The 21,549-nt window shown below is 46.7% G+C and overlaps 1 protein-coding gene across 1 annotated transcript; it reads right to left on the bottom strand.

Annotated features, from left to right (window-relative positions):
- Positions 1–253: 253 nt before the first annotated feature.
- Positions 254–3,306, bottom strand: LOC129694974 (histone H2B-like). Its single transcript, XM_055631712.1, has one exon. The coding sequence runs from the start codon at positions 3,234–3,236 to the stop codon at positions 2,844–2,846; it is 393 nt and encodes a 130-aa protein (XP_055487687.1). The 5' UTR covers positions 3,237–3,306; the 3' UTR covers positions 254–2,843.
- Between the last annotated feature and the right edge of the window lie 18,243 nt (positions 3,307–21,549).

Below are 21,549 nucleotides of genomic sequence, written 5' to 3'. Positions count from 1 at the left end.
GGAGATATTGCCTTCAATTCCCTCATCCAGATCAGGATTGTAAACTAGACTAAGTGGGACCCGTTGGGTCCTGGCCTCACACGGGAGGGCTGGACACCCAACACAATATTCCACCTCTGCAGCAATTCCAACATTGCTGGCCAGTGGGAAGGGGTTTTCTGTTGCGCTAGTATGAGTGTTGTGGGCCGAAGGTACTGATTTCCAGAGGGCTAGTATGGAAATTTGTCGGCCAAATGGATTTTTGGGCTGTCAGAACAGTCACTGAGGGCTGGCAGCTCAGTCACTGAGGGATGGCAGCTCAGTACAATCACTCGGACCTGGCAGGCTGGCGGCTGAGAAACTGCCAGAAATTCTGCCCAAAACAGGTGAGACTGTAAGAGAGGAGGATGAAGAGGGTGGACTGAATGGGTTATTGGGCTGGCAGTTCAGTCACTTACAGCTGGTGGGCTGGCAGTTCACTACCTCAAGGCTCGTGGGCTGGCAGTGAAGTCTGGAGCAGAGCTGCAGCTCAGTGAGCCGTGACCCTTTCACTTCGTGGCCGGCAAGAAAGTGATTGAAGCGGGACGCTTCCGGGTTTTATAGCCGCTCCCTCCCCTGCCGCCAGCGGCAGCAGAGAGAATGGGGAATGATTTTAAAACATTAATATCTCGCTCATATTTCATCGAGGGGAAAAATCCTCGGCACACATGAGGCCGAGGGGGGCTCTGAGAGAGGTGGCCAAAAATGACGGCCGTAGATGGCGGCGTTCTCTCGGAAATCGCAGCACAGATCGGGAAAAGCGGTCAAGAACTGAGTTTTAGTAATGTAGATAGCTGGGGTCCCAGCACTGAGCCTTGCGGTACCCCACAGTCACTGCCTGCCATTGTGAAAAGGACCCGTTTACTCCTACTCTTTGCTTCCTGTTTGCCAGCCAGTTCTCTATCCACATCAATACTGAACCCCCAAATCCGTGTGCTTTAAGTTTGTATACATATCTCTTATGTGGGACCTTGTCGAAATCCTTCTGGAAGTCCAGATACACCACATCCACTGGTTCTCCCCTATCCACGCTACTAGTTACATCCTCGAAAAATTATATAAGATTTGTCAGACATGATTTACCTTTCGTAAATCCATGCTGACTTTGTCCAATGATTTCACCACTTTCCAAATGTGCTGCTATCCCATCTTCAATAACTGACTCTAGCAGTTTCCCCACTACCGATGTTAGACTAACTGGTCTGTAATTCCCCGTTTTCTCTCTCCCTCCCTTCTTAAAAAGTGGGGTTACGTGTGCTACCCACCAATCCTCAGGAACTACTCCAGAATCTAAAGAGTTTTGAAAGATTATTACTAATGCATCCACTATTTCTGGAGCGTCTTCCTTAAGTACTCTGGGGTGCAGCCTATCTGGCCCTGGGGATTTATCGGCCTTTAATCCATTCAATTTACCCAACACCACTTCCCGGCTGACCTGGATTTCACACAATTCCTCCAACTCCTTTGACCCGCGGTCCCTGCTATTTCTGGCAGATTATTTATGTCTTCCTTAGTGAAGACGGAACCAAAGTAGTTATTCAATTGGTCCGCCATATCCTTGTTCCCCATGATCAACTCACCTGTTTCTGACTGCAAGATACCTACATTTGTTTTAACTAATCTCTTTCTTTTCACATATCTATAAAAACTTTTGCAGTCAGTTTTTATGTTCCCTGCCAGTTTTCTCTCATAATCTATTTTTCCTTTCCTACTTAAGCCCTTTGTCCTCCTCTGCTGGTCTCTGTATTTCTCCCAGTCCTCCAGTATGCTGCTTTTTCTGGCTAATTTGTACGCATCATCCTTCGCTTTGGCACTATCCCTGATTTCCCTTGTTATCCATGGATGTACTACCTTCCCTGATTGATTCTTTTGCCAAACTGGGATGAACAATTTTTGTAGTTCATCCATGCAGTCTTTAAATGTCTTCCATCGCATATCCACCGTCAACCCTTTTAGAATTAATTGCCAGTCAATCTTGGCCAATTCACGTCTCATAGCCTACTCTCTCGTTGGTTCCTCTACATGTTGATTTAGATAACTATCCCGCATACATTCCAAGAAATCCTCTTCCTCAGCACCCTTGCCAATTTGATTCACCCAATCTATATGTAGATTGAAGTCACCCATTATAACTGTTTTGCCTTTGTCGCACGCATTTCTAACTTCCTGTTTGATACCAACTTCACTACTACTGTTAGGTGGCCTGTACACAACACCCACCAGCGTTTTCTGCCCCTTAGTGTTCGCAGCTCTACCCATACCGATTCCACATCCTCCAAACTAATGTCCTTCCTTTCCATTGCGTTAATCTCCTCTCTAATCAGCAACGCTACCCCACCTCCTTTTCCTTTCTCTCTATCCCTCCTGAATATTGAATATCCCTGGATGTTCAGCTCCCAGCCTTGGTCACCCTGGAGCCATGTCTCCGTGAGCCCAACTATATCATAGTCATTAATAGCTATCTGCACATTCAACTCATCCACCTTATTACGAATCCTCCTTGCATTGAGACACAAAGCCTTTAGGCTTGTTTTTACAACACTTATACAATTATTGCCCCTTATACAATTATGTTGAAAAGTGGAAAGGAGTTTTACTTCTGTTTGATGGACAAGAACGCAACATGGATACCGGGAATATCCCGCGTATATTGGAACATGTAATCACTAAATGGAATGGGAAATAATTCGCCAAACAGAAATATCCTGAAAAAATTCTGCTGCGATTCAATGTTGAAACATTAGTACAACTCTTTCTGCGAAAATGTGGGTGGCTCTTATAAGGGCCGTTGGGCTTTCGGTGTTTTTTCTACAATGTGTGGATGTTTATTTGGAACTGGTGTACTTGGTCACCGCCTTTGTCCCTTCCGACACGGCGTGCTTGGCCAGCTCCCCGGGAAGAAGCAGGCGCACGGCGGTCTGAATCTCTCGGGAACTGATGGTCGCCCGCTTGTTATAATGCGCCAGGCGGGAAGCCTCGCCCGCGATGCGCTCGAAAATATCGTTGACGAACGAGTTCATGATGCCCATGGCCTTGGAGGAGATGCCGGTATCTGGGTGAACCTGCTTCATCACTTTGTAGATGTAGATGGAGTAACTCTCCTTCCTCGACCTCCTGCGCTTCTTGCCCCCTTTGCCTGCGGATTTCGGCAAAGCTTTCTTTGCGCCCTTCTTGGCGGCTGTTTCCTTCTTGGGGACTGTTTTCGGCAGATCAGGCATTTCCTCGGTGGATTTCAAACACAAAAGCAAAAAATGTTCTTTGCACAAAAGTGACCAGAAACCGCTCGGCGCTCGGATTAAATAGGCAGCGGCGTCACCCTATGCTAATGAGGGATGGAGCAGGAGCGGATCGTCATTGGACGGTCGGTGAGATGTTTAATGACACTTCTCCTGTGAACGTTCTGATTGGATATCTAATCATAATCGCTCGCTCCGCCAATCAGAAGCTGCTCTCACTCACTGTTCCGTGTCCTATCCCAGTCACTGTGCTCTGTCCCGGTCACTCTGCTCTGGCCCGGTGGCTCTGGCCCGGTGGCCGCTCTGGCCCAGTGGCCGCTCTGGCCCAGTGGCTACCTTGGTGCAGTGACCGCTGCTGTTTAATGCTGCAGAAAGCCCAGAAAGCTGTCGTTTGTCATCCTTTAGTTTTAGAGACACAGCGCGGAAACAGGCCCTTCTGCCCACCGAATACTAGCCGACCAGCGACCCCCCTACACGAGCACTATCCTACACACTGGGGACAATTTACAACCGTACCAAGCCAATTAACCTACCAACCTGAACGTCTTCAATGTGATAGGTAACCCGAGCACCCACAGAAAACCCACACAGGTCACGGGGAGAACGTACAAAGATCCGTAGTCAGGATCGATCCCATATCTCTGGCGCTGTAAGACAGCAAATCTACCGCACACCACGGACAGACGATGTTTTCGGGTGGGAACATTTTTCTGATTTTCATTTATCATAGTTGATTCGATTAATTGAGGAGATAGTGTAGAGTGTTGGCGAACACTTCAGCATCACTGATAGGTCCCAGAAGCCAAAACTGTCAAATACCGGAGGAGCAAATGAAGAGGGGGTAAATCGGTTTCAGAATGAAATGTTCACCAGAAGACAGGGACCCAGACTGTCCTTTCAGACGCCTCCTAATATATCGTCTGATAAGGGCCATGACCCGAAACGTCAACCTGGGGTCATTTTTCCCAGAGGTGCTGCCTGACGCGCTGGAGTTTACTGCAACTTTTAATCTGTCTTCATTTACTAATGGGCACCCTGCTACCAGTGGGAAGTAAAGAGCCAAAGAACAGAGATGCATAATTAATAGATGGGGGGTGGGGTGGTGGGGGAAAAGAAGAGGGGAGAAGATAAATGTTACCCAGAAGACGGTGGGGTCAGGAAGTCACTGAATAGGTGGGAGAGGGTGGGACCCACATCACATTGGCTGGTTGGGAAGATTCCACAGCAAGGGTTCCAGGGGGAAACCGTTTTGGCCGCCTCCTCCATGGAGAGGCGACTTTTTCCAGGTCGCCTCCCCCGTGGCCTAACAGCAAGGATTGGCGCGGCCTTTCCCGGAGACGCGCTCGGGACTTCAGCGGCGGGCGCAGCGTGGATTCTCGGCGTGGAGCAGGTGAGCCCTCGCTGGGGCTCGCTGGAGGGGAGCGCTCCGTTTCGCTGGCCCGGGGCAGCCGGCAGCCTGAAGTCGCGCACGGTCTGCACAGATCCAGCTGGCGCGGCGTCCACAGCCCGGGATCCCTCGTAGGGGACCCGGGAGAAGAAGAAGCCATCACTGCCGGCCCGCGGCCAACTTCTACCGTGGGCCCGGCGTGAACTTAACATCACCCCTGGAGGGGTGCTTCGACCGCCGACCCTGCAGTCTGCGGTGCTTCTGTCTGCGGCGCGGCGGGGACTTTAAATCTTCGACCGCCAGCCTGCGGCCTACACCAACTTAAAGCCGCTGTCTCCGGTGGGGAAGAGCCGACTCTGGACTTACCTGGACTTGTACCTTGTCCTTTTACCATCTGGACGCCCTCAGCAACGGCTGCGCAGGGATGAGGTCCCGACCACGGGGGGAAATGGAGGAGGACTGGCCAAATTGTGTGCCTTCCAGCACAGTGATAAATGCTGTGGTGGATGTTTATGTTAAATTTTTATTGTGTTTTTGTGCGTGTTCTTTACAATTGTACCGCTGCTGACGTATTCATTTCACTTGCACTTATGTGCAATGTGACAAATAAACCGTATTGTATTGTATTGTATTGTTGTACATATTTTTTCTCATTGACTAACTGTGTTTGGTTCTGGTATACAATTGTTGTTCACCATTAGTTGTTAATAAATAACTGAAATAACATTGCTATGTGCAATTAAAGTTGGAAGGGTCAAAGGGACGACAAAGGTTGGGAACCCCTGGTCCACAAGATAAATGGAGGGTTGTATTTTGTAATCAGTGCTGTGCTGCAGGTGTCGGTGCAGAATTCAATGTTGTTTGTTACCTACATTAATGTTTTGGATGACAATGCAGGTAACATTGTGAGTAATTCTGCAGATGACACCAACATTGTTGATCTAGATCAGTTGGTTTGGTGGGGCAATGAATTGCAAATAAAATTTAACACTGACAAATGTGAGGTGTTGCACACTGATATGCAAATCCAGGGTAGGACTTGCACAGTAAATGGTAGAACATTGGAGAGTGTTGCAGAAGAGAGATCTCTTTGGCATGTTTGCCTTCAATGGGAAGGGTATTGAATACAAAGATTTGGATATCATGATGCAGCTTTGTATTGGTGAGACTACACCTGGAATAGTGTATGTAGTTCTAGTTGCTCAGCTGTAGCAGGATGCCATTATGCTGGAAAGGGTGCAGAAGAGGTTTACCAAGATGTTTTGGGGACGTGTGTTTGAATTATAGGGAGAGGCTGGATAGGCAAGGATTGATTTGGGAGCATAGGAGGCCGAGGGGTGACCTAAATAAAGTGTGAAAAATCATGAGGGGCATGGATATTGAACACTCAGTTTATTTTCCCCAGGATAAAGGATTCTAAAACTAGAAGCATTGGCCCAAGGTGAGAGGAGGGATTGAAGAGGGACCTCAGGGCAACATTTTAACTGAGAGTAGTTCATATCTGGAATGAGCTGTTGAGGAAACAGGTACAATTACAATGTTTAAAATATATTTTGACCAACATTGGGACAGGAAGGGATTAGAAGCCAAGGGTCAAATGTGGGCAAGTGGAACTGACCCAGAATGCAGACATGGTCACCATGGCCAAGGTGAACCAGGCGGCCTGTTTCTGTGCTATAAAGCTCCATGAAATTCTAGAGATGTTCCACCAGTGTTAATATCCCGGGCCCAGCGCATTGTTAGCTAAGGTGACATGGAGGCATAAAATCAGTAAAATTATCAGAACAACAGTGAAACTAGTCGGAGAATTAGGGTGGGGGAGGGATGGAGAGAGAGTCAGAACTAAACCAAGGTAAGCACATTTGCTTATTTATCTCACAGGGACCTGCTGACTCAGACCTTGTACTCCCTCATTGTTTAATGCGTCCCACACACCAGATCGTTTCCCCCTCTAGCCGTTGCTCCCAATCCACTTTGACTGGTCGACAAAAAATGCTGGAGAAACTCAGCAGGTGAGGCAGCATGTATGGAGAGAAGGAACAGGTGACGTTTTGGGTCGAGACCCTTCTTCAGCCCAATGTCGGTGGGGGGGGGAAAAGAAAGGAAGAGGCGGAGACAGTCGGCTTTTTGGGAGAGCTGGGAAGGGGGAGGGGAAGGACGGAGAAAGCAAGGGCTATCTAAAATTAGAGAGTAGAGTAGGACTTGAGTGGAGACGCTGATGTGCATTCTCTATAATTGCATTAGTGTGCTGGGTCCAAGAAAGATCTTCAGAAATATGCATGCCCAGGAATTTGAAGTTTTTTACTCTCTACACGATCGTCCCATTGATTTAAACAGGATTGTGGGTGCTCATCCTTCCTCTGCCAAAGTCTACAACCAGTTCCTTGATTTTACTGGTATTGGGAACCAGGTTATTGTGCTGGTACCATCTGGTCAATTTGTCGATCTCACTTCTATACTCTGACTCATAGCAGGGCTGTAAACATTGGGTGAGAGTTGGGAGTGAGAAATTGCGAGAGACAAAGCCCGAGGGAGCGTAGCCACCGAGGGGGTGGGGGGGGTGGAATGGGGTTAGACTGTGGGAGGGGGGTGTCTCCCACCCATTGTTATGGAGCTCTTGCATTTTTTCAGCTTGAAATTGTGCAATCTGGTGCATACTGCAGCTAGTCTTTTAACCTACACTTGAATGCAATATTTATGCTTTAAGTTGGATTAGCTATGAATAAGGTTAGGCTAAATTACATTCCACAGTAGAGCCAGACTGTGATCAACAGATGCAGCACATGAATGATCTCCGTGTATTCATGTATGGAAATCAGATTATAATCAAGCACTTGGCCCAAGTTGACCATCCTGGGTCTCACTGCACACCTGGTACTACTCCTGACCCTGACTCCGGTTGCATACCTTCTCTCATTCATGACCCTGAGTTCAGCCTTGCACCTGGCCCCTTATTCTTCCCTGATCATATCTGCTTACCTGCTTAGGTTCCCAGTGCTGAACACTCCCATTGTCCCAGCTTTGACTGCACACCTAGTACTATTCCAGACCTTGAACCTGGATGCACACTTGCCCTTGCTCCTAGCCCCTCTGCACTGACAATATATCTGGCCCATGCATAAAGCTTTCTAGGGCAATGTTACAACATTTTGAGATTTAAAAAATCAAGTCTGTAATTTATCCCATCAGATAAAGCATAAAAAGAAGTTTAATTTGACACCTAATTCACTTTCATATCTCAAGTATTTAAAAAGTTATGGCCATTTTCATACTCGGAAATTAGCATCTTGTTCCCTATTGATTTTCTATGGACATAACAAAAAAGCTGTGATCGTGTGCTGTCAAAAGGCCATAACCTTCTTAAAAATTAAGAGAACTGAATGAAATTTTCAGTTATCATAGATTGAACTATTCTGAAACAAATATAAAATAATCTTACTTGGATGACCTGAAATTAAAACATATAATTAGTTAGTTACCCAAGTGTAGCTAATTTCAAACTTCAATTACTAGATCTAAACTCTCTAACCATTTCTTAATAAATGATAAACATTTTTAAATAGCCCAAGTGTCCAAATAATATTCATAAATAATTCTCAATAAAACATGATTTTGAAATCTCATTTACATTAATTTATAGGCCAAATGGAAGGAATTTAGTGTTCAATTGCTGTAAATTAAAGTCAATTTTAAATCAGCTTTCTAGTGGGTTCCTGTGAACGCGCTGGTTTAGAACGTTCACATTGCGCTGGATTAGTGCCCAGAAAAATACTGCGGGATATAAAGAGCCCAAAATTAGCTACTCGCATTAGTAACTTTGTATAAAGGGTTCTAAAGAAATCCTTTTTAATGTAAAAATAAACCTTTAATTGTTTGCTTTATAAAACCCTGGGGCTGCGAGAGGTCGCGGATTTAGAGAGTGATTTTTAAACTACTATAACTATTATACAAGGCCATAAAAACTAATAATACCTTTTGCGACGGGGTCTTTCAGCGATTTTTCGTTAATGATTTACTAGGCTGAACATTTTCGATTGTAACAGCCTAGTAAAAATCGCGTTTTAAACCCGCCCCCTCTAAACAGCGCCAAAATCACACACACGGGCTGGGGCAGATTCTCAACGACGATTCAGGTAGGTTTTGGAACATACCTACTATACAACTGCAGAAGGACCTCTTAGCTCCTATACTCAACTCCTCTTGTTATGAAGGCCAGCATGCCATTCACTTTCTTCACTGCCTGCTCTACCTGCATGCTTACTTTCATTGACTGATGAACAAAGACCTCTAGATCCCGTTGTACTTCTCCTTTTCCCAACTTGACACCAACATCCAGTGTCCCAGAACCTCACCCGTGTGGAATCATGATCGATAAATCTCAGCTTGGGTTCATGTAATTTCTTCCCCAGCTTTGTACAGTATCCTTGAATATGGCTGGTCAGTCCATTAGTCTGAAGAAGGGTCTCGATCCGAAATGGCGCCTATTCCTTCGATCCATAGATGCTGCCTCACCTGCTGTTTCTCCCGCATTTTTGTCTACCTTCGATTTTTCCACCACCTGCAGTTCTTTCTGAAAGTCCTTAAAGAATGATCTGCTTTATACATCCAGCACCTGCTCTACCATATTGAAGACTTCCCCGTGAATTCTTCATTCCGTCACCTTCATGTATTTTTATATATATTCAAAACAGAGGAGAAATACTCTCCAAGGTCCTTGCCAACCTCCTGCAGCTCCACACATGGACTTTGGTCTTTAACGGATACTTTTTGACCAGTTACTTTTTCCATTGTTCTCCTTAAAACTTCTATGCCAAAGTCATCTCGTTCCCCCATTTTTAACTCCCTTATTCCTTCCCATGCATACTACTGCATCTCCTGTACATATCCAGTGATCACTTGATAGCAGCTGGCTGTACCTGAACACACCTTCCTTTTTACTGACCAGAGCCTCCATACCTCTTGTATCCCAGAGCTCCCTCCTCCTGCTGGCCCTGCCCTTCACACCAACAGGAATATTCAGAACTTGACCGCTCACTATCTCACTTTCCAGACGTTCCTTTATACTCAAACAACATACTCCATATAACCATATAACCATATAACAATTACAGCACGGAAACAGGCTATCTCGGCCCTACAAGTCCATGCCGAACAAAATTTTTTCCCCTTAGTCCCACCTGCCTGCACTCGTACCGTAACCCTCCATTCCCTTCTCATCCATATGCCTATCCAATTTATTTTTAAATGATACCAATGAACCTGCCTCCACCACTTCCACTGGGAGCTCATTCCACACAGCCACCACTCTCTGCGTAAAGAAGTTCCCCCTCATATTACCCCTAAACTTCTGTCCCTTAATTCTGAAGTCATGTCCTCTTGTTTGAATCTTCCCTATTCTCAAAGGGAAAAGCTTGTCCACATCAACTCTGTCTATCCCTCTCATCATTTTAAAGACCTCTATCAGGTCCCCCCTTAACCTTCTGCGCTCCAAAGAATAAAGCCCTAACTTGTTCAACCTTTCTCTGTAACTTAGTTGCTGAAACCCAGGCAACATTCTAGTAAATCTCCTCTGTACTCTCTCTATTTTGTTGACATCCTTCCTATAATTTGGCGACCAAAATTGTACACCATATTCCAGATTTGGCCTCACCAATGCCTTGTACAATTTTAACATTACATCCCAGCTTCTATACTCCTATCATTTTTGTAAGATTCTGTCATATACTGTTAACATTTGTCTAGTTTCAGTTTATAACTTTAGCTTGAGGAGCAGTTCTGCATTTTACCATAACTGTATCAACACAAATAGAACTAAAGTGCCTCCCCATCTATAGTTTTAACACGAATAGGTTAAGCTTTGCCGACCTCATCTGAGCCCTTTGCACCATGGCTGTCCATGTCTATATCCTGAAACGTAAAATCCACTTCACAGCCTTTATTATTCTTGCAACTTTCTCCAATCCAGTTTTTACAGTCAAGTACCATTTTTTATGATACTTAACTGTAAGGAAAATTCATTTTGTTGTCTCTAATATAAGATAATGACAATAAATTGAATACAATACAATACAATCATGCTGCATCTTTGCTCCTCTAATTCACAACAAGATCACCCCTATATTTCAATGTTCCATTCATTAATCCTCAATACTTTCATTTTAGATAACTGCGTGATGTTCCCCCCATCATAAATTCAACTACCTCTCCTCTCTTTCTCCTGCTCCATCTCGCCTGTTGCACTGGTACCCTGGAACATTAAGCTACCAGCCTGACCCTCCATTAACTATATTTCTGCAGGAGCTATAATATCCCAATGCCATGTACTTATTCGCGTCCAGTGTTCGATGACTTCACCTGTCCGGCCTCTTTTACTGAAGTAAATGTCATTTAATCTGACGCCCTTTGCTCATTCCCTGCCCTGTTGCTGCATGACATATATACTGAACTTGGTGTTGCTGACTTTGCAATCAAGCTGCAGCTTCCACTTGCCTCACTACTGCTTTAGATCCCACACCACTGCCAATCAATTTAAAATCTTCCCTGGTGTCGTGAGCAAATCTGTCCACCAGAACATTGGTCACCATCCAGTTCAAGTGTAACCCATCCCTCTTGTGCAGGTCACTGCTGCCGCAAAAAAGATCCCTATAATCCAATTCCAGCATCTGCAGTTCCTTCTTAAATGCTATAATAGTAAGATTAAACGAGAACTTACCAGTTCAAGGTTTTATCTGTATTTTATGAGGAGTTACGATGAGGGATTACGTGAAGAACCCGCTCAGTGCGCAGGTGCGGCATACTTCCAAGCTGCGGTGTGGAATCACAGATAGACACAGTTATTTGAAGTAAACATAGTAAAGATAAGGAGACATCAGTTTGCTAGTTTGATCTATATAATGAGGGTGCGAGCGGAGGGCACGTAATCCCTCATCGTAACTCCTCATAAAATACAGATCAAACCTCGAACTGGTAAGTTCTCGTTTAATCTTACTATTTTACTTCGGAGTCACGTGAGTGAATACGTGAAGACTTCAAAGGTCTGTGATTTCAAACCGTGTAACAGTTTTTATTTCACTCATTGCCGAAGTTCTTGAGGGAGGAAGTGTTATCGTAATCAACCAAAGAATCTGTTTTTTCAAGAAACAGAAAGGTGTTTATTAACAATAACAAAAATAAATTGCTCCCCCGGGCTTAAATTAAATATTTGCAGTTTGTAATATTCTGTCTGCAAACAAGTCAGGCTTCATCAACGGCTTATTATAAAATGTTCTGAACGTCGTTTCCCTCGACCATCCTGCCGTATTGAGAATGTGGTCAACCGGGACGTCCATTCGTTCAGCCGCTGTTGTCGATGCTGCCCTAGTTGAATGGGATTTAAAAGTATTAGTGTCTATTCCAGCAGCTTTCAGCATCTGTTTGAGCCACCGTGAAATGGTTTGGCTCGTTACCCGTCCATGAGGTTTCTTGTGGCTGACCCATAAGGCTTTTTCACTCCCTCTGAGATTGTGGGTTGTGTCTAGGTATTGCTGTAGATGGGTCACCACACACAACCTTGGCTCTGGTGGGTAGGCCCGGAATACCACCAGTGGATTGGGCGTTCCTGGCCTGCTTTGTTTCACCAGACCTAGAATGATGAACGTAATCTGGTCTGGGGTGATCACCATGTTGTCCAGTCTTAATTTGTGCAGCGACTGGACCCTCTGAGCAGATACGAGTGCTATTAGCATGAGCGTTTTTAATGTAGATTGCTCGAGGCTGAGGGATCTAGCTGGTGGCCATCCCCTGAGGTATGTCAATACCACACTGATATCCCAAACATGGGTATACCTGGGTTTAGGGGGCTTAATATTAAAAATGCCCTTCATGAGTTTTACCACCAGTGGATGGGATCCCATGGCCTGCTGTCCTGCTGGTTTTAGGTAAGCAGACAGGGCGCTTTGTGCTGCATTGATGGCATTGTAACTGATCCTTTCGTCATGGTGTAGATGGGCCAGGAACTCCAGCACGTCGGTGGTTGTGGCAGTTTCGTATGTTGTCCCTGTTTCCTGGCGGTACTTTTCCCATTTTTTGATGTAGGTTAAATACTGCTTCCTGGTGGATGTTCGCAGGGATGCCGCCATGGTGGTGATAGTTCATTCGGATAATCCCAGTCTGTCAGGTCTCGGGTTTGATCTAGTTTCTGTTTCTTAATTTTTTTTAGTATTAGAGTGTGCATTCTTGTTTTATTTTGGTGCCTCGCATCTCCTCTTGTTTCAGGTCCCATTTCCTGTCAGGTCGTTTACCCTCATGTGATTATTGCCCCCGCCCTGATGTGTTTCACCTGTGTCCCTTGCTGCTAGGATCATCAGACCTTCCTCTTCACCTGCAGGAGCTGGATTCTTCTTTGTGGATAAGAAGGATGGTACACTTCGGCCCTGCATTGACTACAGAGGACTCAATGACATTACTGTTAAAAACAGATACCCTCTTCCTCTTATCTCCTCTGCATTTGAACTGTTAAAAGACGCTAAGGTATTCACCAAGTTAGATCTTAGAAATGCATATCATCTGGTGAGGATAAGGGAGGGGGATGAATGGAAAACTGCGTTTAACACACCCAGTGGTCATTATGAATATCTGGCCATGCCGTTTGGTCTTACTAATGCTCCAGCAGTTTTTCAAGGAATGGTTAATGATGTATTACGGGACATGCTGAACAGATTTGTGTTTGTGTACCTTGATGACATTTTGATCTTTTCTCCAGACGAAACGTCCCATGTGCAGCATGTACACCAGGGCTGGAACGTTTGCTCCTGAATGATCTGTTTGTGAAAGCTGAGAAATGTGAATTTCATGTTAACACTGTTCAATTCCTTGGTTATCACCTGCTGGTATACAGATGGACCCGAGCAAGGTCAGTGCTGTGGCCACCTGGCCTACACCCTCCAGTCGTAAGCGACTTCAGGGGTTCCTTGGGTTTGCTAATTTTTATAGGAAGTTTATCCGGAACTTTAGTGTCACTGCTGCACCACTTCATGCTCTTACCTCGCCCCATGTGCCTTTCTCTTGGTCCCCTCAAGCAGAAACTGCATTTATGAGACTCAAGAGGAGCTTCTCCTCAGCCCCCATCCTGGTTCACCCTGACCCGTCACTCCAGTTCGTGCTTGAGGTGGATGCCTCGGGTGTGGGCATCGTTGCCGTACTCTCCCAGAAATCCTCCACAGGTGGTCGATTACATCCCTGCGCTTTCCTCTCAAAGAAACTTTCTCCTGCTGAGATAAATTACGATGTGGGTAACCGTGAACAGTTAGCGGTTAAAACAGCGTTGGAGGAATGGAGACACCGGTTGGAGGGCACAGAGCAGCCGTTTCTAGTTTGGACAGACCACAAGAACCTGGAATACATCAAGTCAGCCAAACGCCTCAACTCGCGCCAAGCAAGGTGGGCTCTCTTCTTTAATCGATTTGATTTTGTACTGTCTTACCGCCCTGGTGCCAAGAATGGCAAACCTGATGCTCTCTCCAGACAGTTTGATCCTGACCCGTCCCCTAAGGTTTCAACTCCCATTCTGCCTGCTTCCTGTTTTGTTGGGGCAGTTACTTGGGAGATTGAGAAGAGAGTTTCCGAGGCTACTGCTGGTGTTCAGTCTCCGCAAGGGTGTCCTTCTAATCGTCTGTTTGTTCCCGAGTCTCTTCGTTCACTGGTGATTCACTGGGCTCATACGTCTCGGATCTCCTGTCATCCCGGTGTCCGCCTAACCCTGTTTGTGGCCAAACAAAGGTTTTGGTGGCCTTCCATGGAGAGGGGGATTAAGGAGTACGTCGCCGCCTGCAGTATTTGTGCTCGGAACAAGACCTCACGTCGGGCCGCCTTTGACCTCCTGAATCCGCTGCCTGTCCCCTCACGCCCCTGGTCAGACATCTCCATGGACTTTGTTACGGGCTTGCCCTCTTCTGAAGGTAACACCTCAGTCATGACTGTGGTGGACAGATTTTTTAAGATGGTCCATTTCATTGTGGATGGGAGGGTTATGGACCTGAGGAGCGGTCTTGGGTGCCGGCTCGCAACATATGCGACCCTGAACTTATCAGGGAATATCGGCGCCAACATCCTGAAGATCCTGGGCCGTCGGGAGCCGGCCGTGGAGGGGGGGTACTGTCGGGTCTCGGGTTTGATCTAGTTTCTGTTTCTTATTGTTTTTTAGTATTAGAGTGTGCATTCTTGTTTTATTTTGGTGCCTCGCATCTCCTCTTGTTTCAGGTCCCATTTCCTGTCAGGTCGTTTACCCTCATGTGATTATTGCCCCCGCCCTGATGTGTTTCACCTGTGTCCCTTGCTGCTAGGATCATCAGACCTTCCTCTTCACCTGCAGGAGCTGGATTCTTCTTTGTGGATAAGAAGGATGGTACACTTCGGCCCTGCATTGACTACAGAGGACTCAATGACATTACTGTTAAAAACAGATACCCTCTTCCTCTTATCTCCTCTGCATTTGAACTGTTAAAAGACGCTAAGGTATTCACCAAGTTAGATCTTAGAAATGCATATCATCTGGTGAGGATAAGGGAGGGGGATGAATGGAAAACTGCGTTTAACACACCCAGTGGTCATTATGAATATCTGGCCATGCCGTTTGGTCTTACTAATGCTCCAGCAGTTTTTCAAGGAATGGTTAATGATGTATTACGGGACATGCTGAACAGATTTGTGTTTGTGTACCTTGATGACATTTTGATCTTTTCTCCAGACGAAACGTCCCATGTGCAGCATGTACACCAGGGCTGGAACGTTTGCTCCTGAATGATCTGTTTGTGAAAGCTGAGAAATGTGAATTTCATGTTAACACTGTTCAATTCCTTGGTTATCACCTGCTGGTATACAGATGGACCCGAGCAAGGTCAGTGCTGTGGCCACCTGGCCTACACCCTCCAGTCGTAAGCGACTTCAGGGGTTCCTTGGGTTTGCTAATTTTTATAGGAAGTTTATCCGGAACTTTAGTGTCACTGCTGCACCACTTCATGCTCTTACCTCGCCCCATGTGCCTTTCTCTTGGTCCCCTCAAGCAGAAACTGCATTTATGAGACTCAAGAGGAGCTTCTCCTCAGCCCCCATCCTGGTTCACCCTGACCCGTCACTCCAGTTCGTGCTTGAGGTGGATGCCTCGGGTGTGGGCATCGTTGCCGTACTCTCCCAGAAATCCTCCACAGGTGGTCGATTACATCCCTGCGCTTTCCTCTCAAAGAAACTTTCTCCTGCTGAGATAAATTACGATGTGGGTAACCGTGAACAGTTAGCGGTTAAAACAGCGTTGGAGGAATGGAGACACCGGTTGGAGGGCACAGAGCAGCCGTTTCTAGTTTGGACAGACCACAAGAACCTGGAATACATCAAGTCAGCCAAACGCCTCAACTCGCGCCAAGCAAGGTGGGCTCTCTTCTTTAATCGATTTGATTTTGTACTGTCTTACCGCCCTGGTGCCAAGAATGGTAAACCTGATGCTCTCTCCAGACAGTTTGATCCTGACCCGTCCCCTAAGGTTTCAACTCCCATTCTGCCTGCTTCCTGTTTTGTTGGGGCAGTTACTTGGGAGATTGAGAAGAGAGTTTCCGAGGCTACTGCTGGTGTTCAGTCTCCGCAAGGGTGTCCTTCTAATCGTCTGTTTGTTCCCGAGTCTCTTCGTTCACTGGTGATTCACTGGGCTCATACGTCTCGGATCTCCTGTCATCCCGGTGTCCGCCTAACCCTGTTTGTGGCCAAACAAAGGTTTTGGTGGCCTTCCATGGAGAGGGGGATTAAGGAGTACGTCGCCGCCTGCAGTATTTGTGCTCGGAACAAGACCTCACGTCGGGCCGCCTTTGACCTCCTGAATCCGCTGCCTGTCCCCTCACGCCCCTGGTCAGACATCTCCATGGACTTTGTTACGGGCTTGCCCTCTTCTGAAGGTAACACCTCAGTCATGACTGTGGTGGACAGATTTTTTAAGATGGTCCATTTCATTGTGGATTGGGAGGGTTATGGACCTGAGGAGCGGTCTTGGGTGCCGGCTCGCAACATATGCGACCCGGAACTTATCAGGGAATATCGGCGCCAACATCCTGAAGATCCTGGGCCGTCGGGAGCCGGCCGTGGAGGGGGGGTACTGTCAGGTCTCGGGTTTGATCTAGTTTCTGTTTCTTATTGTTTTTTAGTATTAGAGTGTGCATTCTTGTTTTATTTTGGTGTCTCGCATCTCCTCTTGTTTCAGGTCCCATTTCCTGTCAGGTCGTTTACCCTCATGTGATTATTGGCCCCGCCCTGATGTGTTTCACCTGTGTCTCGTTATCCCCTGCTAGTCTGTATTTAAGCCCTTTGTGTTTTAGTTCTCATTGCCAGTTTGTTGTGTATGCTACTTGGTATCACCTCGTTCCAGCTCTAGAAATCTTGTGACCTCGACCATTGCCTGTTTTTCGACCTCTGTTTTTTGCCTGCTCCTAGATTGTACTGTTGCCTCTGTTTTGCTTACCTGTGTACCGACTTGGACCGATTAAACTCTGAAGACTGATCTGCCCTGTGTCTGAGCCTGCATTTGTGTCCTCCTCCTTGTTCAGTTCTGATACAGTCCCTGGTAAGGTCTATTCAAAACCTACAACCCAGGAGTTTGATGTGTTCATGGCATGGGTGGCTTATGCCAGATACTGGGTGAGTCAACAACCGTGGGTCACTAAGGAAAACCATAGGTGACTCGACCACCATGTCGTGAAGGACTGGGAACCATGGCTGGGTAGGCCAGTCGGGCATGATCAAAATCCCAGAAGCAGAGTCAATCTGTATTTTTCGAAATACCCGACTGATGAGGCAGAAGGGAGGGAAAGCATAGAAGAAGAAATTTCCCCAATCCTGCGTGAAGGCATCTACCGCTGCTGCCTCTGGGTCTGGTTCCCAAGCCACATACATAGGTAACTGGTGATTCAGTCTTGATGCAAACAAATCGATATTTGGCGTTCCATATTGCTTAATAACTTTAGCAAAGATTTTAGGGTTTAACATCCATTCGATGTTATCATTAAATTTTCGTGACCTGGTGTCTGCCACTGTATTTAGCTTACCTGGTAGATAGGCAGCTGATAGCCAAATATGTCTTTCAACACACCATTGCCAGATCACATTGACCAATTTGTCGCATGATAATGATTTTATGCCCCCCATATGGTTAACATAAGCCACCACCGTAGTATTATCAATCCGTAACCGCACATGCAAGTGCTGCATTTTAGATGCATATGCTTTTAAACCATAATAGGCGGCCAACATTTCTAGATAATTGATGCCCAGTGTGTGTAGTAAAGATGATTCTGGTTTAGTCCATCTGCCACCTGTGCTGGATATGGAGTTAGTTGCTCCCCAGCCTTGAGCACTGGCATCTGTTTTAATAACTAAAGTAGGGTTGGTGATGATGATAGGGCTGAAACTGTGCCAAACATTCTCTGCCCACCACTATAGCTCTGATATAGCTTCAGTGGGTAATTTCATGATTCGGTCATAGTGACCCGAATATCGTTGTAGTGCATGTACCTTTGCTCTTTGTAGATTTTGATAGTGCAAAGGTCCGAATTGTGTAGCCGGAATTGTTGCTACAATTATCCCAATCACTCTAGCTACTTGTCGAATAGTTGGTCGTTTGTTGACCATTAAGTTGTTGCATGATTGTGCTAATGCAACCATTTTTTCTCTTGGCAAAGTAACAGTCATGTGGATTGAGTTGATAGTGAAGCCCAGGTAATCCATGGTAGTAGATGGCTTCAACCTAAATTTATCTGGATGTAGTACGAACCCCAGTGTTTCAAGGAGCTGTTTTGTAGCTAATACTGCTGCCACAGCCAATTCCTTCATTTTTCCTACTATGAGGATATCATCCAGATATGCCATGACTATATGCTTTTGTTTCCTCAGTATTCCCATGGCTACTTTTAATATTTTTGTGAATAGTCTAGGGGCTGAAGTTAGATCATTGGGCAATGCTCTATACTGCCACAGCTGCCCCAACCAGATACATTTTAGGTATCTGCAATGATCATTGTGTATGGGTATTAGATAGTAAGCATCTTTAATATCAATGCTTGCCATAAAGTATCCTTTGGAGATCAGTTGTCTGGCAGTAACAAACATCTCCATCTTGAAATGTATATACTCAACAAATTTATTTAGTGATGTTAAGTCAATGATGATGCGACATCCACCATCTTTTTTGGTTTTAGTGAATATATTTGATACAAATTCCAAAGGTTCATGTTTGGTCTTTTCAATGACCCCCTTTGCAATAAGCCTCTCCTGTTCAGCTTGTCCCTCCCGCTTTTCTTTCTCGGAGGGAGAAAATACCCTTTGGGGCCAATGTTGAACTGGCGGCAATATCTCTGATTTAAATTCAATTTTGTATCCACTAATACTGTTGAGTATATACTTGTTACTTGTGACAGTACCCCATGCTTTTTTGAACAAGTGTAATCACCCCCCTGTTAGTAGAGCACCCTTGTTCGCTATATGCTGGCAGGAACCAGACCCACCTACCTCCATGGTTATTGTTGTTTTCTCTGCTTTTTCTTGTAGGCTCTGTTTGCCTGATATGCTTGCGATGTTGGGGGGCGGCGCATTTTCCATGGGGTCCGCTCTGGGCCCTGATCTAAAAAAGACCTTTGGGGGTAGTAATAAGCGGTCCTCGAGCTTTCACCAGTCCCTGGTTGTGGATGTCGACTGGTGGATGCCGAGGGGTGCTGCCGGCTGGGTGTCGGATGCATTGTCCTGCTCGTTCCCGGGCCTGCCCTCATGAGGCCGAAAGGTTTTGCTGCCTCTTCCATGTCCTTCAATCTCTTGTTGAGGTCTTTCCCAAATAGCAGTGCATCTGTTTCTGCTGTAGGGGTTTTGCATAACCCCGCAAATTTGGGATTGAGGGCAGGTCTTATGTTGTCCCGCCGGAGATTGTTAGTCTCGAATTGTGTGTTGCACATCAGTGCTAGCACATCCTGTTGGAACTTACCCATATCTATGTGTTCCGTGGAATGAGCAAAGGCCGTGATGGCCGACGTCAGGAGCCTTAGGATCCGCTGCAGTTTTAATTCCTGGTTCCGAATCTGTTGCCCCAGCTGCCTCCAAATTTGGTTATTCACACTCTTTACCTTGAGTGCCTCACAGTTATCTGGTGCTGTGTATTCTTCCAAGGCTTCCAAAAGGACTTTCTCCTGTAAGGCCTTGTTGGAGAGGTGGTTTATGCTGGCCACCATCTTTGGTTCCAGCGATCTTCCTGCGCGTGGGGTTGCTGCATAGCGGTCCACGACACCCAGCAGCTCTTCGTGCTCCTGCTCCCCTTGCATACACCCGAACTCGTCCGCCAGCCCCTGTTGCAGACCAGCCCAGCCCTGGTCACCTGTGCTAGCCTCTAATAATGAGGGAGCAGAGGGCAGTGCACAAGACACTGTAGAGGAGGCAACTGACCTACTTCCATGAGAACGCTCTGGTTGCGTATCTCGCTGGAGTATTTGCTCCAGGAGCTGTTGAATACAGCTCAGGCGGCTGTCTCTCCTCCGTTTTGGTGGAGACATTTCCCCCTCCGACGAATCGGAAATGACCGGCCGGCTTGTTTTCCTAGTGGCTTTCCTCCCTGTCCGCTGTTCAGGTATTAGTGGCACTTGGCTTGGCTCGGCCTCGGGGATAGTGGAGCGCTCCAAGAGCAGTCCTGCCGCCTGATATTGAACCCTCCTCTGGTGGAGTCGGGCAGGGGGCAGTTCTCTTTGAGTCGTTTTTGGCGTGAACTCATTTTTGGTCGCACTCAACTCTTTTTTTTTCTCCTGTTCAATATACTCACCTGACGGTCCGTTTTTAAACTGCAGCTGGAGAGCCGGACTCCAGCTGCCGCCGCTGTTGCACTGCTGGCGTTAATGCCGCGCCTGCGCACTGAGCGGGTTCTTCACGTAGTCACTCACGTGACTCCGAAGTAAAATCCAATAATCTGACTTCCTGCTCCAACCTTTCCACCATGCATTCATCTGTCCCATCCTCACAGAATTTCCTTCTTTTCCCCTGACTATCAAGTATCCTATCACTGACGGTTACACAAAAAAGCCGGAGAAACTCAGCGGGTGCAGCAGCATCTATGGAGCGAAGGAAATAGGCAACGTTTCGGGCCAAAACCCTTCTTCAGATTGATCGGGGGCGGGGACAAGAAAGGAAAAAGTAGGAGGAGCCCGAAGGCTGGGAGATGGGAGGAGACAGCAGGGGGACTGAGGAAGGGGATGAGACAGCAAGGACTAACAAAATTGGGAGAATTCGATGTTCATGCCCATCCTATCACTGACGCCTGACTGGTCTCATTTTACTTCGGAGTCACGTGAGTGACTACGTGAAGAAGCCCGCTAGGACGCATGCATGTCATTGTGCTACACCCATTTGCAAACGTCAGAAGCGGTGGAAGGACGTTCCCCCGTGGCGGCAATTTAAAAGCCGCAATCGCAGGTAAGAATTTACTGTGCAAACTTTTTTCCCTCTACAGAGAATGGAGAAAAGGAGAAAATCAAAGAGGGCTGCAACAAAGCTGGCCGGGGAGGACCGCGGAGCAGCGGACGGCCAGCCAAAGCAGCCGTCGGCACCTAGATCACCCGTAGTGGGATCATTTGTGCCCTGTGTAGTCGGAGCACCGGCCAAATCAACGCGGCCGGACGGAAAGGCAAAACACAAGACAAACAGAGTCGTGGACTCGGAGGAGTCCGACTCTGATACACCGCGGGAGACCAGTAATGAATAGCACTGGACCCGAATGGAACAGTGTCTGGAGCATCTACTCCAGTGGGACCGGCTCCGCAATTTGGAGTCAGATCCCTGTGGGCCCTATATCAAACCCACAGCAGCACCTTTTCAAAGGCTGCACAATATCTCCACCTTATCAGAGGGGAGCACCTCGAGTCA

The sequence above is a fragment of the Leucoraja erinacea genome, unplaced genomic scaffold (genome assembly GCF_028641065.1).
Source record: "Leucoraja erinacea ecotype New England unplaced genomic scaffold, Leri_hhj_1 Leri_880S, whole genome shotgun sequence".
Lineage (NCBI taxonomy): Eukaryota > Metazoa > Chordata > Chondrichthyes > Rajiformes > Rajidae > Leucoraja > Leucoraja erinaceus.
The sequence above is the reverse complement of the archived record's forward strand: the minus strand, read 5'-3'. Positions and strand labels throughout refer to the sequence as shown.

Coding starts and splice junctions, on each gene's coding strand:
- LOC129694974 (XM_055631712.1), bottom strand. CDS start 3,236: ATGCCTGATCTGCCGAAAACAGTCCCCAAGAAGGAAACAGCCGCCAAG.